Raw genomic sequence first — 18,939 nt, 5'->3', positions numbered from 1 at the left:
GTGCATCTTTGCTGAAATTTCATTTTTAATTGGGTGGTTCTTTGTACATTTTGATCATGGCGGCCTCTGTCTATTATTTACTGTACCACATGGCTGTCAATATTACAACAGTATCTGCAGGGCATGCTACCTGGCGGTACCCTCACTGCCAGGCAAAGCCCTAAGCACAGAACATGTGAACAGATGATTAAAAAATAGCCTTAGCACGTTGCCTCAAACAAAGCTTGAGCAAATGGGTAAAAACCTTCATAATGGAGACATTGGGAGGGGGGGAGATTTATAAAAAAAAAGTGTAGAGGAATAGTTGCCCAGTTGCCCATAGCAACCAATCAGATTGCTTCCTTAAAGTGTCCAGGCTTTGGGGGGGGGGGGGATGGGGGATGGTGCCGGGAAGTGTGTATGGATGTTTGTCTATGTTGGATCCCTCTCGGGGCCTCCTGTGTACCTTGTGGATCCCTTTTGGTGTACCTGATCTCCTTATTGTTGGGGTACTCTGGGACCTTTGGGAGGTGCTGTTCTTTCTGTAAATGTTATTTCGCCTTGGGGCGATGTTTATCTTTATATGCAAAACTTAAATACTTTAAAAAAAAAAAAAAAATTCAAAAAAAGATTGCTGCTTTAAAGGGGTACTCCGCTGCTCAGCGTTTGGAACAAACTGTTCCGAACACTGGCCCCGGGTGCTTGTGATGTCACACCCCGCCCCATCAATGCAAGTCTATGGGAGGGGGCGTGGCAGGCACCATGCCCCCTCCCATAGACTTGCATTGAGGGGGCGGGATGTGACTTCATGAGGGGGCGGGACTATGACATCATAAGCTCCCGACTCCGGCGTTTGGAACAATTTGTTCCAAACGCCGAGCAGCGGAGTACCCCTTTTAATTTTTGAAAAACTTTTGCAGTAAAAATAGATCTGTGCAGAATACAGATGCTGTGTGTGTATCTACCCGTATGCAGACTGTTTATTGCGTCACAGTGAAACTCCAGTTCTGCTGACCAGGTTACCTAATGAATGCATTTTACTGTAAGGCTGTGTTCACACGGCTGTCTAGACCCGTCCCATTCTTCTCCTGTCAAAATATAATAACGGATCCAAACAGATGTTATCCATTTGTGTCTGTTTGGATCCGTTATTGCTCAGTTAATAAATAAAAAAAAATAATTTTTTTTGTTCGGAGCATGCTCAAAAGTAAAAAAAAAACTGATCAAAAAACGGATGCAAATGGATGACTTTAAATGCTCATTTGCTTTCCATAGACTTAATTGTAAAATTTACTGTATCTATTTTTTCTTCCGTTTTATTGGCGGAAGAATAAATACTGCATGTGCCGTTTTTTCTGCTTTCAAAAAAAGGAAATGAGTGGACGGGTACAAACGGATGTAAACGGATTGTATAAAAAATCCCATTGACATGAATGGGATTTAAAAAAAAATGTTTTTAATCCGTTTACAGCCTGCAAGAACGGAAACTAAACAAGAGATTTAAAAAAACGGGGCAGACGGCCATGTGAACGCACCCTAAGTGTATCATAGGGAATCTAGCAGATGGAGGAAGTGATCTCTCCAGTGGTTTGGTGGACAATGGTGAAGGTAGGTATCTACAGCAATAACATAACTGTACTTATAAAGTGACTTTCGATTTTCGAATGAGGGATTGCGACACTTGTAAAGTTCAGGATGGTTTGGCTGGAGTTGCCCGATATCATATTTCTGTACAGTGTGTCCTTCAGTCCAGAAGTGCTTTGAGATCCAAATTTAGTCCATACCCTCCCTCTGCAGGAGCTGGGGCTGTAATACATGTATGTTGGCCGCCTTTACCTCACGGGTCACCCATTTGTTACAGGGATGATTTATAAAATAAAATAAACTGTAGCCAGGACTAAAGCCTCATTCACACTTTAAAACTGATCCAAAATACTGATTGAATAAAAATTATTGCTGGGGTTTGTTTAAAATAATAATAATAATAATAATAAATAAATAAAAAAAACATCCTTTCTTATTACAGATTCCCTGCAGCGCTCTCCAGTCCCCCAATCTTCTGTCTTTCTGCTTCAGAGACAAGTGCTCGGTGTAGGACCTACCAACCACTGGCACTGACGGGACACTGCTGTGGCCACTGATTGACAAGCTGGCATTCCTAACCTCAGTCCCTCTGCAGCTCTGGTCCAAGCAACATATTCATTTTTATTCAAGTGACAGGATAGTCCTCTATAGGGAACATGTCATTCCTTCCATGCTGCCTGAATCATGTCATCAGGGCGTTCCTCACCCAATCAGCCTTGATTGATAGATCTCTCCATGTTTAGTATAGGAGGATCTATATCTCAAGGCCCACGACGGGCAGAAGCCACTAGTAGACGCCCTGATGACTCATGGTTTAACCCCTAAAGGACTCAGCAAATTTTATTTTTGCATTTTTGTTTTTTCCTCCTCGCCTTCTAAAAATCATAACTCTTATATTTTCATCCACAGACTAGTATGAGGGCTTGTTTTTTGCATGACCAGTTGTCCTTTGTAATGACATCACTCATTTTACCATAAAATGTATGGCGCAACCAAAAAAATACTGTGTGTGGGGTAATTTATAAGAAAACTGCAATTTTGCCAATTTTGGAAGGTTTTGATTTCACGCCGTACAATTTACGGTAAAAATTGTGTTCTTTATTCTGAGGGTCAATACGATTAAAATGATTCCCATGATTACAAACTTTTCTATTATTGTACCGCTTAAAAAAAAAAAAATCTCAAACTTTTTAACCAAATTAGGCTGGGTTCACACTACGTTTTGTCGCATACGGGAGCGCATACGGCAGGGGGGAGCTAAAACCTCGCGCTCCCGTATGTGACCGTATGCGCTCCCGTATGTCATTCATTTCAATGAGCCGACCGGAGTGAAACGTTCGGTCCGGTCGGCTCATTTTTGCGCCGTATGCGCTTTTACAACCGGACCTAAAACCGTGGTCAACCACGGTTTTAGGTCCGGTTGTAAAAGCGCATACGGCGCAAAAATGAGCCGACCGGCCCGAACGTTTCACTCCGGTCGGCTCATTGAAATGAATGACATACGGGAGCGCATACGGTCACATACGGGAGCGCGAGCTTTTAGCTCCCCCCTGCCGTATGCGCTCCCGTATGGGACAAAACGTAGTGTGAACCCAGCCTTAGTACATTTAAACTCCCTCTATTTTGACTACCTATAAATTTTTCATTTTTCCATATAAGCGGCAGTATGATGGCTCATTTTTTTGCACCGTGATCTTTACTTTTTATTGGTACCACATTTGCATATAAAACTTTTAGTAAATAAAAAAAAAAAATTTTTAATATGATGTGACAAGCAGTGTTTGGACCTTTTTTTTTTTCTTATGTTTACGCTATTCACCGTAGGGGATCCCAAAGATGTTTTTTTGTTTTTTTTTTGCTTTTTTTCACTTTTTGGGGGTGAAATGGGAAAAAGGGACTATACAATTTTATTGGGGGAGGGACTTTACACATTTAGTTTCCCTTAAATTTTTTTTACTTCTACTTTTTACTTTTATATTTTACTTTACTGTTATTTTTTACTTTACTGTTATTTTTTTTTTTACACTTTATTGTAGATACTGAACAGAGCTATGCATAGGGCATTGCACTGACCAGTATTGTCGGCGATCGGAACATTTTAGTTCTGAACGCTGTGTGCGCACGTGCGTGCTGCACAGGTCAGCCACACCCCCTCAATGCAAGTCTATGGGAGGGGGCGTGATTAGAGATGAGCGAACTTACAGTGAATTCGATTCGGCAGTTGATGACTTTTCCTGCATAAATGAGTTCAGCTTTCAGGTGCTCCGGTGGGCTGGAAAAGGTGGATACAGTCCTAGGAGACTCTTTCCTAGGACTGTATCCACCTTTTCCAGCCCACCGGAGCACCTGAAAGCTGAACTCATTTATGAAGAAGTCCAACTGCCGAGCCGAGAAGTTTATGATGAATCGAATTTACTGTAAGTTCGCTCATCTCTAGGCGTGATGGCTGTCATTAGAAAACTCATGTAAATGTATCTATATGGGAATCCTGCAATAATAGAGCAGGGTCTGTTATTCAATATTTAAGCAAATATATAATCTTGTGGTGGAGAACCACATACATCCATGTTTTCCATTAAAATCCCATTGACACTATTCTCTCTCGCTGGCACTATTAAAAAAATGATGAAAAAAAAAAAATAAAAGAACTTTGTGTTATCGTTTTAAAGCGTAGATGCAAAAAAATAAAAAAATTGTTAGTAAGTACCTAATGCTGTATACATATTTTTTTTGTTTGTTTCAAGCACCTTTATTTCTTTTAAAAATACACCTTTTACATTGCTCACTTAGGTTCAATTCCTCTAAAAGGGGGGGGGTGGCCACACTGTGCATGCCTCAGCCTCCTCCCTTACTATCTCCCCTAGTATTAGAAAAACTACAACTCCAAGCATTCCCTGACAGTGAGGACATGCTGGGAGTTGTAGTTTTTCTAATGCTAGGGGAGATGTAAGGGGCTGGCAGAGAGGTTAGGGTGTACAGCTTGAACACAGGTGAGCAGCAGCGGGGAGAGACATGGGCAGTGAGGGGGTCAGTTGAGATATGAGCTGTGGAGGGCTGACATGTGCGGCGTGCAGCACTGCCGGGGTTCCCAGGAGCTCAGCAACAGCCGACACCAGGATCTTTCCCCCTGAGCTCCTAGCACTTACAGCATCAGTAATCTGCTAGGAGGGCACTGTGGGGAAAATAGCTGACGTCGGCCATTGTGGAGTGGAGCTCCATTGTGATAAAAACTACTGCGCCCGGACTTTACTTACTGTTTGCTCACTCTCGGCCACTGTGCGCTCCTGCAGGCAGAGCAGTGTCCATGCGTCATCATGACGCTCCAGCTGGATTTGTTGGTGTCCCGGCAAGTATGGGGACCCCCTAGTGGGCGGTTTAAGCCACGATTTCTATAAAAATTAAATAACATTTTCTGATGAAGTATATTGGAAAAAATTTATATTTTGCCAAGATGTATAACATATAGAAAGTTTTTGTATCTGACAGTGCCCATTTAACCATATAATGCACACTCTCCACCATGGTTCCTGCAGTGTCATCTCTTATATCCCAGCCCAGCTGTACCCCTACATGTCATTCCTATCATGGATGAGCAGCTGACAAATTTGCAGCAACTGCATGATGTCATCATATCCATATGGAGGAACTGCGTGATGTCGTCATGTCCATATGGAGGAACTGCGTGATGTCGTCCTGTCCATATGGAGGAACTGCGTGATGTCGTCCTGTCCATATGGAGGAACTGCGTGATGTCGTCCTGTCCATATGGAGGAACTGCGTGATGTCGTCATGTCCATATGGAGGAACTGCGTGATGTCGTCATGTCCATATGGAGGAACTGCGTGATGTCGTCATGTCCATATGGAGGAACTGCGTGATGTCGTCATGTCCATATGGAGGAACTGCGTGATGTCGTCATGTCCATATGGAGGAACTGCGTGATGTCGTCCTGTCCATATGGAGGAACTGCGTGATGTCGTCCTGTCCATATGGAGGAACTGCGTGATGTCGTCCTGTCCATATGGAGGAACTGCGTGATGTCGTCCTGTCCATATGGAGGAACTGCGTGATGTCGTCCTGTCCATATGGAGGAACTGCGTGATGTCGTCCTGTCCATATGGAGGAACTGCGTGATGTCGTCCTGTCCATATGGAGGAACTGCGTGATGTCGTCCTGTCCATATGGAGGAACTGCGTGATGTCGTCCTGTTCATATGGAGGAACTGCGTGATGTCGTCCTGTCCATATGGAGGAACTGCGTGATGTCGTCATGTCCATATAAACCACACCCTCTGAAGGAATGTTTTCAGCACCTTGTAGAAAGCATGCCATGAACCATAAAGGCAAAAGAGCACCCAATCTGCTATTAGCTAGGTATACCAAATAAAAGGGCCAGGGAGTCTATATATGTAATGAAGTGTTTTGTTTTTTTAAGGAGTGCTTCTTTGAACTATTAATGTCCGACTTCCCCACATATTACAGCTGATCTTTTGGCACCATAGCAATGTAACACCCAGGTACAAGCTTATCATTGGGGAATTCTTCTGATTTGTTCCACACATATTGTTGCTCTCTCAAAACCAACCCAAGTATTATAATAATCTTGAATACACCTACTCACACACATTAGAAAATATAGAAGAAAAAAAAAGTCAAGATTAAAGCAGATGTTTCTGTAAAACACTGTATTTTTCCCTTTATAATAGGCAGCTCACTAGTGACATCATACAGGTATATTTACTGCCAACTACTGCAAGAGTCAGCAACACATACAACTGCTACTGACATCCCAGGGGGAAAAATTCAGTCCTCAAGAAGTCCGGCTGTAATGACTTCTACTCCTGAAGAACTAAACAAGACTTCTTAGGATTAGAGATAAGTGAACTTTCAGTGATTCGATTAATCACAAACTTCTCGGCTCGGCAGTTGATGACTTTATCCTGCATAAATGAGTTCAGCTTTCAGGTGCTCCGGTGGCTGGAAAAGGTGGATACATTCCTAGGAGAGAGTCTCCAGCCCACCGGAGCACCTGAAAGCTGAACTCATTTATACAGTCTAAAGTCAGCAACTGCCGAGCCGAGAAGTTCGTGACGAATCGAGTCACTGTAATTTCCCTCATCTCTACTTCAGATATAACAGCAAACAGCACCCTGAATATAGTTACAGCTTGTACTCTGCTATCCCATCATGGGCACTTGAATAGGAATTGCTACAAGGTACAGTTTGTAGGAGAGTTTATGGTGTGGGGAAAGGCTTATGCAGTTGTGTAAAATGTCAAGCTATTTAGGGACTGGTAAGATCTATTACATCATGACCTATCTATAGCATAAGATTGCACCTTTCCAATATATATATTTATATTTTGTTATGTTTGTCAGTCAATATTACCAGTAAGTAGTAATATAGGTTGTACTGAACGACAATAAGAACACGGCACATAGGTGGGAGTTGAAGACAGCATGTTTCACACAGAGAAGGCTCTGCTTTCTATTCCTGAGGTCCCAGTACGTTAAGCAATAACCAATACACATGGTCCCTGTTTTTTTGCACCCAGTAAAAGGCAACAGAGAATTATAACAAAATGAAAATGGATTCCAGCAAGGAGTCAGACGCCTGTCAACAAAACAGCAAAAAAATAAAAAATAAAAATAAAAGTGGTTCAATAAAATCTCTGATACACAGCACTTTTTTCTGTAGGTTTTTTCATTACATGCTCCTGGTTCGTACAGCAGCAATGTGGTAGGTGGGCAGTATTGCACTTTTTTTTGTAAACTCTTGCACTAGGATCAGATTTCCATCTTTTTGTGCTTTTGGAGACCCAAGAGTCAACTTCAATGTTCTTCACTTTTTCCCCACATGGAACTTTGCATGAACATTTACATACACTCAACCATCACTAACCTTTCATTGGATCAAAGCAAAACGTTATGCCATGTATGTATATTGTATTAGGGCCTTTAAAGACAATGGCAGTAGTTGTGGCACTATCCATTCTGTATTCGCTCGCTCTTCTCTTCACCAATCCCATTTAGAAATATATACCTTATAATAGAGCGCTATTGGGCATTTGGCACAAAGGATCTACTGGGTTACCCTGCTAATCCAAATCACACTTCTTTGCATAGAATAGTATGCTTACAAAGCATGGTGGCTGGTGTGACTCTCAAACCTACTGCTGTTTTCTTTTCTCTGGTGGACACACAAAATCAGATACGGTCTTCCAAAAGATGGTTGCAATCCCATCATGTCACGTTAGGAAAGGAAAATCCCCAGAATGCATACAGTATTATGAGTTATTGGGTACAATGAATGGAAATGGTCACGTGTGACGGAGAGGACCCAGGTGATCAGTGAACAAGAGGAATGAACAACAAACAAAAGGTGTATGTGGTGAGGAGCCGGCGGTGCCGTACTGTAACACGGTAACTTAGGAATATAAGCCTAGTTTTCATCATTGCTACCACTAGCACAGGATAAGATAAAAGTCCCTTCCCTATAAATGAGCAGAGGGATGCAGCACCCATCTCTTCATATCTGAGATCTTAAAACAAAAATAGGATAACACACTGTTAAAAATGACTCGGTGGCAGGTGGTGCAGCGTACTGGCCTCTCTCCACCTCCAATGGACACTATTGATAACTTATACAATATATTTCTCAGCACAATCAGATGTGAAATTAAATAAATAGGGTTAAAAAAAAAAAAATAACCTAGATGTGGTTCTGAGCTCTTAAGTCCCAGTGAGTGCACAAAGTTTGAGACTCATGTTCCGTATTCATTGTGTGAACTTTGGGTTGGCTTGCGCTGATGTATTGTCACGGTCTCTCCCTAGACAGTACAGCTGAGGTGAGGGCATCATGTCTGGTGTATTTCATGAAACATCAGTTCACGGGGAATTGATGTTTCGGGACCGAAGGTCTTCCCTGCCCGTCTCTCAAAGGCTGCGACCATCTGCTTCACTACTTCATCAAAAAAGACAGTGGCCAGCTGAGAATGCAGCAAGGACCGAAACTCAAAGGATATCTGGAGGTTGGAGAAAAGAGATTAGAAATTAAATGTATGTTTAAATAGGGACATGAGGCATAAAGGTGGATATTGGAACAAAAAGGGAAGTTAAAAAGGAAAACATTTTTTATATATCAACTGGGTCCAAAAAGTTAAACGGACTTGTAAATTACTTGTAAACAGACATCATCGATAAGATTTGATAACGGGATTCATTGTCGACGAATCCCGTTATCGAATAGTCGGCCGTTTCGTTGTCCGGGTTCCGGCTGTGATAACACTGCTGCGGGCGCGCGGTCAGACGCTAGTCCGCACCGCCGCAGTCTCTGTTAAGTTAGTCTAATCCCTGTCCCACCCTTCACTACCCACTGCTCACCAATCATGTGTGCGGCTGCTTCTCTGAACTCCTCCCCTCCCCCGCCGCTTGTGGACACTCTACACTTATGGAGCCTCAGCCTGCCGTGGAGGACTCCGTACTACTGCCACAGAGTGGGGGGGTGTGAAGTGAGATTTCCGAACCTAAGGGGCGTGGCTTAATTATCTCCTGCAGACATGCAAGCTCGGGCTCTGCCTTCGCTCCTCCTAGCTCTGGAAAACTTTGGAGAGCAAAGGGGAGGAGCGGTTCGGTTTTTTGCATGGGTTCAGAAATCTCACCTCACACCGCCGGTAGGACCGTTTCCTGCAGTTGAATGCACCCAGCCCCTGTTACTGCCGCATTGCTTATCGACACACACATGGGAAATATCTGCAGAGAATTGCACATTAGTGTCATCTACAGACACTAGGCTGCAATGCTCTGCACATACCCCCATGTGTATAGTAGTGTAAGTGTGTATTACATGCACACTGCTATACACATGGTAGTATGTGAAGAGCATTGCATCCTAGTGTCTGTACTACAGACACAGGGGTGCAATGCTCTGCCTATACCCCTATGTGAATATCGGTAAGCAGTGCACACCGCTTTACCCATGGGGGTTTGTGCAGACACAAGGGTGCAATGCTCTGCACATACCCCCATGGGTAAAACAGTGTGTATGTAGTACATATACACATGATTTTGGGGGGGGGGGGGGGGGGGGGGGTGCAGAGCATTGCATCCTAGTGCATCCATGGGTCGGGTGCAATGCTCTGCAGTTTGCAAATACCCCCATGTGTATAGAAGTGCTATGGAAAAAGTGTAAAGTAAAAACAAATTAAATGTAAATAAACCGCCCCCCAATAAAAATTAGCTCCACCTTTTCCTATTGCTATACAAAAATCGTTACAAAATAAAAAAAAATTACAAATTTTTTTTTTTTTCCTTTTTTTTACATATCTGATAGTGTCGCATGGCTAATTGTCTGAACTATTAAAATTAAAGGTTAGTAAATCATTAACATTTTATTTTGACAGTTCAGACAGTTACCCATGCAGCAGTATCAAATTTACTCTGGTTTCTGTACAGGATCATTAATAATGACCCTGTACAGCAACCGGCGTAAACTTAAAAAAATAAATAAAAATAAAATAGCTGTTTGGTCACATCACATGCTAGAATACTTTTAATATGGCCATTGTACATAATTCTTCAAGTAGAATCAGCTGGACCCCTTATTTGGGCATTTTGACGTTTTTTTTATCCAATTAATCGATAAAATAATCGACAACTAATTGATTATTAAAATAATCGTTAGCTGCAGCCCTAGTAATTTACAAGTCTGTTTAACTTTCTGGAGCCAGTTGTTAAAAAAATAAAATAATAGTATTTTTCCTGGAATATACTAATGTAGACATTAGAGATGAGCGAACTTACAGTAAATTCGATTCGTCACGAACTTCTCGGCTCGGCAGTTGATTACTTATCCTGCGTAAATTAGTTCAGCTTTCAGGTGCTCCGGTGGGCTGGAAAAGGTGGATACAGTCCTAGGAAAGAGTCTCCTAGGACTGTATCCACCTTTTCCAACCCACCGGAGCACCTGAAAGCTGAACTCATTTACGCAGGATAAGTCATCAACTGTCGAGCCGAGAAGTCCGTGATGAATCGAATTTACTGTAAGTTTGCTCATCTCTAGTAGACATCTTTCAGCCTATACAAACATTCCTAGAAAAATTTAAGAAAACCTTACATTACACTTCGGTATCATCCCATTCTCAAGTACCAGATAAGTTACTTTTTTCATATACTTTGTAATATGTTGTAAGGCTATGTCCCACAAATGTCCTTGTTCGTCAAAGTCCAGTAAAATGAGCAACACCATTCCAGAAAGGACCCCCAATGGACTTATGACCGTGTTTTCCCAACCAGTGCGCCTCCAGCTGTTGCAAAACTACAACTCCCAGCATGCCCAGACAGCCAAAGGCTGTCCGGGCATGCTGGGAGTTGTAGTTTTGCAACAGCTGGAGGGGCACTGGTTGGGAAACACTGACTTATGAGCTAGTATTTATTTTTATTTTTTCATTATATGTGGTATTATAACTCTGTTCCATTCACTTCAATGATACTGAGCTGCACAACCTGAGGAGAAGTATTCTATGTGGTAGTTTGAGGTTCATACAATCAGATCAAATTTTCTAACATAGTCCTATATATGAGAACAGGTGTGGTGCTGCGTTGTGAAGAAATCGGCTTTATTTTTCTAATCATAGATAACCCCTGTAAGGATCCTTCATTATGCAGTGTCTGCAGAGGTACATGTGAGGGAGGAGACCCTGATATGAATTAGCATACATCAGAAGTATGTTGGCCATACACCACATCTGTCATACATAGGATCCCATAGTAAAAGGACATCTGCCATACAGAATAGAATGGAGGTCAGTGCTGCATATCAACAGAGGCCAAAATAACATATGTGCCGGGACCTATCCCGGTGCTTACATTATGCAGATCCTGCTGTATAGTGCAGCGTGAAACTAGTCTAAATCAATAGGGCCAATCAGTCTCTGTTGGTGTCTGTCATGCAATGATGAAGCTGATGAACTTATAAACAATAGCACCTCCGACACAGATGTTAACAAAATTTAAGAACTAAGCTACAAAAACAAAGTACCTGCCATCAACAAAAACTTTTTATATAAAATGTAGATAATACCATTATATGTATATTTTTTGTCCCTGTAGCTATTGCCTGTGTGTCTATGAGGAGTCCAAATAAAGGAAGTGAGGGTGGACAAGCGGGCCTCTGCGCACCGAGGACAAGCGGGCCTCTGCGCACCGAGGACAAGCGGGCTCACACATGAGGATGATTGACAGAGCCCTACTTCTTCTGTCCTCACTTCCTGTATTTGGACTCCACACAGAGACACACAGGCAATAGCTGCAGGGACAGGACTTTTCACCCATAAATATACACCTTTTTTAACCAATTTATATTACAAATATACATATAATTGTATTATCTACATTATACAAAGTTTTTGTTGACGACAGGTACACTTTAAAGCTAAAGATCTATTTGGATGGGCTTTATTCACTATCATATGTACAGACTGACTTAAGCTACTAGCTGCAAGAACAATAAATGGTATTATGCACAACTGTCTGTACATTCCCTTCTCATACCTGAGCTAAATGTCTTCAAAACCCCTCCCCTGTAACCTCCCCATAAGACTACCTGAACACAGGTCCGATATGCTGAGGATTCTACAAGATCCATAACGCTGCAGATTTATTGTGGATTTTGACTTGATCCTATAAAAGAGGTTGGCCATCTTTAAGTTTTTTTTTTTTTTATAAAATCACTGCTGTGATTATAAAGATAATACTTACACATGTATGAGGCTACCCTTCAGCCCCCTTCTCTTACATCACCTGGCTACGCTCCCGCTGTTTTTCTGCACAGCCTGCTTATAGTCACATGGGGGCCCATGGAGGAGAATGTGACTATACACGTCACTGAGCCTCCTTCATGGCAGTACACTGCGCTTAAAGGAGCATTCCAGCCAAATACATCTTATTCCCTATCCAAAGGTGCTGCAGAGATCACGGGTGGTCCCAGCGGCGGGACCCCCGCGATCAGACATCTTATCCCCCATCCTTTGGATAGGGGATACGATGTATTTGGCCGGAATACCCCTTTAAGAAAGGAGCGTAGGCGGCTCAGTGACGTGTATCATCACCTGCTCCTCCGTAGGCGGCCATGTATGGCTGATAAGCAGTCCGGCTGCAGGCAGAGACACAAAAGGACTGAGCAGGAAGAAAGCCATATTATCTTTATAATCACAGCAGTGATTTATTTAAAAACACACACAAAAAGGTGGCCAACCCCTTTATTGTTAATGGGACTTTCCACACACCTATCTGCAGCCTATTCCACCAGTGTGTAAGTAGCCTAAAGGTGGCCATAGACCTCCAATAGCTATTCCTAATGCTGCCCTTTAATACACCGGCACTCTTACTGTGCTTTCATGTGTTCTCAATAAAAGACAAGGGGATAAGCTCATGTCAGAGCAGTCTGGCAGCAGATTACTGCCCCGAAAACAAAAAGCATGGGGCATGTTGAAATTATTATTATTAATACAAGGTCCAGTAAAGTAACATTTTCCTGAGATTTCCTTGTTTCTAATACCTCTCAAATTATTTATTACCAGATACATTACATACCGAGAAGTCTACAGTGCAGGTACGAGGATAGCCAGGGATGCCAGGACTAAAGCGCCAAATGGTCTCCAAATGGTTGAAAAGACGACCGTCCGTACAAACAGCCTGAAAGTAGAATGAATATCTTTATCACACCGCCATGCACAAGACACTATGAACAGACTTGCTTGTGAGCTGGCACAGGTTCCAACTTTCCTGGCATGAAGCAATCTCAAGTAATATAGTCTCCTACAACATCTTGTGACCTTGAAATCTACCTTACCCTTTAAAATATATCTGGCCCATGTCCAAGATGGCAGAGACCATAATGTATTCATGTGGAGTAAAGAGAGCGACAATGAAATCATACTGCAGACGGATGTCCCCCATATTATGCAATATGGACACATTTCTGTATACCTGGGAATATGGAGGGAGATTTATCAAAACCTGTGTAGAGGAAAAGTTGCCCAGTTGCCCATAGCAACCAATCAGATCGCTTCTTTCATTTTTAACAAGGCCTCTGCAAAATGAAAGAAGCAATTTGATTGGTTGCTATGGGCAACTGGACAACCTTTTTCCCAGCACAGGTTTTGATAAATCTCCCCGATGGAGCATATAACAATATCTTCAATTTACCATTTCAGGTCTAATGTTACACATATCTTTTATTTCCCATTTCGTATATGTGTTAATTAATGGGGCATTTTTTTTTAAAACAAATTTCTTTCTTTTTGTTTAAAGACCCTACTCACTGTATTAGTTCTGCAACCTTGTGATGTTCTTTGGTTCAGGACAGATTTTAGGATTTGAATGTACACACTGAGGGGGAGATTTAGCAAAACCTGTGCAGAGGAAAAGTTGCCCAGCTGCCCATAGCAACCAATCAGATTGCTTCTTTCATTTTGCAGAAGCCATGTTAAAAATGAAAGAAGCGATCTGTTTTGTTGCTATGGGCAACTTTTCCTTTGGACAGGTTTTCATAAATCTCCCCCTGAATCTTTACCTTGCAGAGTAGGAAATACACCAGATTTTGCTGCAGATCTGTTCGTTGTATAAAACTATGACACAAGTGACCGCACCCTTAAAAACTTATCCCCTATCCACAGGATAGGGGATAAGTAGCTGATCATGGGGCGTTCAACAACTGGGGCCCCCTGGGATTTCCATGACAGGACCCCAGCGCTCTCAGTGAGGAGCCGTGTAATCTACTGGTAGACGGCACATACTCCATTAATTTCTATGGGAGCGCCAATGATGCCGAGAGCTGTACTCTGGTCTTTTCGCCGCTCCCATAGAAATGAATGGAGAGCGTCCCAGCTGCAGCACACGATCCTCACTAAGCGACTGGTCCTGTCCCAGTGATCACGGGGGGCCCCAGTGGTTGGACCCCCCACAATCAGCTACATATACTGTGGATAGGGGGATAATTTAATTTTTGCAAGAGATTTCCTTTAAGATTTCAATCCATAGAAAGAAAATACAATTATACAGTCACCCAAACAGTCCGCTTCATCCAACCTAATTTGTATAAGGTGTCTGGCGACATTCATTCAGTATGCGTTAGGAGACTAAAAATGTACAATTAATTAAAAAAAATTTTTTTTAAATAATCCCCTGGCATATCCTGAATCAATGTCACAAAATATATCATACAAATTAGGTTGGCTGATCACACTAAAGTTAATTTATATAAAAGTGGAAAACTACCTGACTGTATAAAGTACATTACAGATGTGTTGGCTTTATCTACTGACAAGGGATCAGGTATGTGTACCAGCAGTTTTTTCTCCTTTTTACCTATTGAGATCATATGCACACTCTGCTTAAAAGGGGTACTCCTCTGGAATACTTTTATTTTTTAAATCAACTAGTGCCAGAAAGTTAAAAGGAAAACGGTCATACGTTTTCTCCCGCAATATCGACAGGTACCGATGGATAGTGCAGGAGACGCTGAACATTTTGAGTCCTACCTTGCCCGGATGCGCTGCGCCGTTCGCCTGTTATAGCACTTTTTCTGTATATTTAAATTAGCTGCTAACTGGCACGGGCGGGGTTACTGCCTTCATCTGGCACTGTGACGTAACCGCCGCCCGGCCCGCAGCACCGCCCGGCTAATAAATATTCATATAATGTTTGTCTTACACTCTCCTTCTCATCCCGGCCGATACTGTGCATGTGCAGGATTTCCTACTATACCCGGAAGCGGTCTTCAGCGCTGCTTCATTAGTCCGGAGCAGTGCTGGAGTAAGGTTGTAGGCATGTTCATGCCGACCATCTATTAGAAATATAATGAAGCAGCGCTGAAGACCTCTTCCGGGTATAGTAGGAAATCCCGCACATCCGCAGTATCGGCCGGAATGAGAAGGAGAGTGTAAGACATTATATGAATATTCATTAGCCGTGCTGTGGGCCGGGCAGCGGTTAAGTCACAGTGCCAGATGAAGGCAGTAACCCCGCCCGTGCCAGTTAGCAGCTAATTTAAATATACAGAAAAACTGCTACAATGGACGAATGGCGCAGCGCATCCGGGCAAGGTAGGACTCAAAATGTTCAGCGTCTCCGGCACTATCCATCAGTACGTGTGGATAGTGTGGGAGAAAACATATGACAGTTTTCCTTCAAAACAGATTTGTAAATTACTTCTATTTAAAAATCTTAATCCTTTCCGTACTTAGCTGCTGTATACTACAGAGAAAGTTCTTTTATTTTTGAATTTCCTTTCTGTCTGACCACAGTGCTCTCTGCTGACAGCTCTGTCCATGTCAGGAACTGTCCAGAGTACAAGCAAATCCCCATAGCAAACCTATCTTGCTCTGGACAGTTCCTAATATGGACAGAGGTGTCAGCAGAGAGCACTGTGGTCAAACAGAAAAAAAAATAATAATTTAAAAAAGAAAAGTATTTCCTCTGTAGTATACAGCAGCTGATATATTTAAAAATCTTAATCCTCCCAGTACATAAGTAACTTACAAATCTGTTTAAACGTTCTGACACCAGCTGGGACCCCCACAATCTCTGAGTGGCACCCAACGTTCCTCTAGAATGCTGGGTGCGGGCGTTGTGATGTCATGGCCATGCCCCCTCAATGCAAGTCTATGGGAGGGGGCGTGGCGTGACATCACAAGGAACGTGGCCGTGACGTTATGACCCACGTCGCCCGTTCCAAACGCTGGGGCAGCGGAGTACCCCTCTAATGTGTACAGGTTTCTGTATAGTTCTTCAATGCTATATGATTTACACAGTTTTTTCTATAGCTTACACAAGGCCTTTCCATAAATAATGCACTTACTTTGACTAGATGAGGACGCACTAGGGTGAGGATAGAGGTGTACCGTTCCAGGATAGGAGGGAAGCCAACCTCCAGCTGTGCTTTAGCATATCCAGTACGCTTGGAGATGACTGTGGATGTTTTACACCAAGGCACAAACAGTTTGTATTCTTCCACATTGGACACCACTTCGTACATCTCCTGCATAGAATACCTGAAGAAAACCATCAGACATGTGACAGGTTACATTCACTGACTATGTATCGAATGCACAAATTGTAGATTGTAGCTTTTTCTCAACTATGTCACATAACTCATTGACTTGTTCTAAAAAGTTAAATGCATCACGTGGCATAGGCTTTACTATAGCAAAGATTTTAAGATCTCTATTGTGCCTGTAAAAGCATTTGATTCTAACTTGCAGCAGGCCAAGCCATGTACTAAGGTTTTCTTACCTACAAAGTTTTGGTGCGATGCGGCCGCAAAGAGCCCATGTAACACTAAAATGTAAGGTCATCTTTTATCTAGAACGCAAGTAAATAGAGCTAGCTCATGAAACGGATGGTAAGGGCGCCAACATTTATTTGGACTCAAAAGCACAGCTGACATTGAGTGTATGTATGTATGTATGTATGTATGTATGTATGTATGTATGTGTGTGTGTGTGTGTGTGTGTGTGTGTGTGTGTATGTATGTATGTATGTGTGTGTGTGTGTGTGTGTGTGTGTGTGTGTGTGTGTGTGCAGAAGAAAGGATGGATCCAGTGCTGTAACGCGTACAAATCGACTTCTCCATTAACCCCTTAACGATGCAGGACGTAAATGTACGTCCTGGTGAGCAAGTACTTAACGCACCAGGACATACATTTACGTCCTAAGCTTAACCGCGAGCATCGGCGCGATGCTCACGTCATGCACGGCAGGTCCCGGCTGCTGATAGCAGCCAGGGACCCGCTCGTAATGGCGGACATCCGCGATCACGCAGATGTCAGCCATTAATCCCTCAGATACCGCGATCTATACAGATCATGGCATCTGCAGCATTGCGGTACTTTAAATGGATGATCGGATCGCCCGCAGCGCTGCCGGAGATCCGGTCATCCAGCATGGCGGCCGGAGGTCCCCTCACCTGGCTCCGGCCGTCTCCTGAGGTCTTCTGCTCTGGTCTGAGATCGAGCAGACCAGAGCAGAAGATCACCGATAATGCTGAGCAGTGCTGTGTCCTATGCATAGCACTGCACAGTATTAGCAATCGAATGATTGCTATGGGGACTATTAAAGTGTAAAAATAAAAGCAAAAAAAGTTAAAAATAAAAGTTAAAAAACATTTGAAAAACCACCTCCCCCAATAAAAAAGGAAATTGTCCCATTTTCCCTATTTCACCCCAAAAAGTGTAAAAAAAAATATATTTTATATACATATTTGGTATCGCCGCATGCGTAAATATCCCAACTATTAAAATAAAATGTTAATGATACCGTACAGTGAACGGCGTGAACGTAAAAAGAAAAAAAAAAAAAGTCCTAAATAGCTGCTTTTTTTATAACATTTTATTCCCAATTTTTTTTTAAATAAAAAACAAGTATTTAAAGTTTTATATAAGCAAATATGGTATCAATAAAAGGTACAGATCACAGTGCAAAAAATGAGCCCTCAAACCGCCGCTTATACGGAAAAATGAAAAAAAGTTATAGGTCTTCAAAATAGGGGGATTTTAAACGTACTAATTTGGTTAACCCCTTAAGGACGCAGGACGTAAATGTACGTCCTGGTGAGGTGGTACTTAACGCACCAGGACGTACATTTACGTCCTAAGCATAACCGCGGGCATCGGAGCGATGCCCGTGTCATGCGCGGCTAATCCCGGCTGCTGATCGCAGCCAGGGACCCGCCGGCAATGGCCGACGCCCGCGATCTCGCGGGCGTCCGCCATTAACCCCTCAGGTGCCGGGATCAATACAGATCCCGGCATCTGCGGCAGTTCGCCATTTAAATGAACGATCGGATCGCCCGCAGCGCTGCTGCGGGGATCCGATCATTCATAACGCCGCATGGAGGTCCCCTCTCCTTCCTCCGTGCGGCTCCCGGCGTCTCCTGCTCTGGTCTGTGATCGAGCAGACCAGAGCAGGAGATGACCGAAAATACTGATCTGTTCTATGTCCTATACATAGAACAGATCAGTATTAGCAATCATGGTATTGCTATGAATAGTCCCCTATGGGGACTATTCAAGTGTAAAAAAAAATGTAAAAAAATGTAAAAGTAAAAAAAAAAGTGAAAAAATCCCCTCCCCCAATAAAAAAGTAAAACGTCCGTTTTTTCCTATTTTACCCCCAAAAAGCGTAAAAAACATTTTTTATAGACATATTTGGTATCGCCGCGTGCGTAAATGTCCGAACTATTAAAATAAAATGTTAATGATCCCGTACGGTGAACGGCGTGAACGAAAAAAAAAAAAAAGTCCAAAATTCCTACTTTTTTAATACATTTTATTAAAACAAAATATATATAAAAAATGTATTAAAAGTTTTTTATATGC

At 42.6% G+C, this 18,939-nt stretch overlaps 1 protein-coding gene across 1 annotated transcript in view; it reads right to left on the bottom strand.

Moving 5' to 3' along the window:
• Positions 1–6,280: 6,280 nt before the first annotated feature.
• LOC130358640 (coenzyme Q-binding protein COQ10 homolog A, mitochondrial) overlaps positions 6,281–18,939 on the bottom strand; it is a 39,801-nt gene continuing 27,142 nt past the window's right edge. Inside the window, exons 3-5 of the mRNA XM_056562166.1 lie at positions 16,422–16,614; positions 13,154–13,255; positions 6,281–8,586 (exon numbers count right to left, since the gene is read on the bottom strand). Of these exons, the coding sequence (XP_056418141.1) occupies positions 8,419–8,586; positions 13,154–13,255; positions 16,422–16,614 (463 nt within the window). The 3' untranslated portion in view covers positions 6,281–8,418. The remainder of the gene's footprint in view (positions 8,587–13,153; positions 13,256–16,421; positions 16,615–18,939) is intronic.

This window comes from Hyla sarda, chromosome 2, assembly GCF_029499605.1.
Source record: "Hyla sarda isolate aHylSar1 chromosome 2, aHylSar1.hap1, whole genome shotgun sequence".
Taxonomy (NCBI): domain Eukaryota; kingdom Metazoa; phylum Chordata; class Amphibia; order Anura; family Hylidae; genus Hyla; species Hyla sarda.
This window is presented reverse-complemented; position numbering and strand designations above follow the sequence as displayed.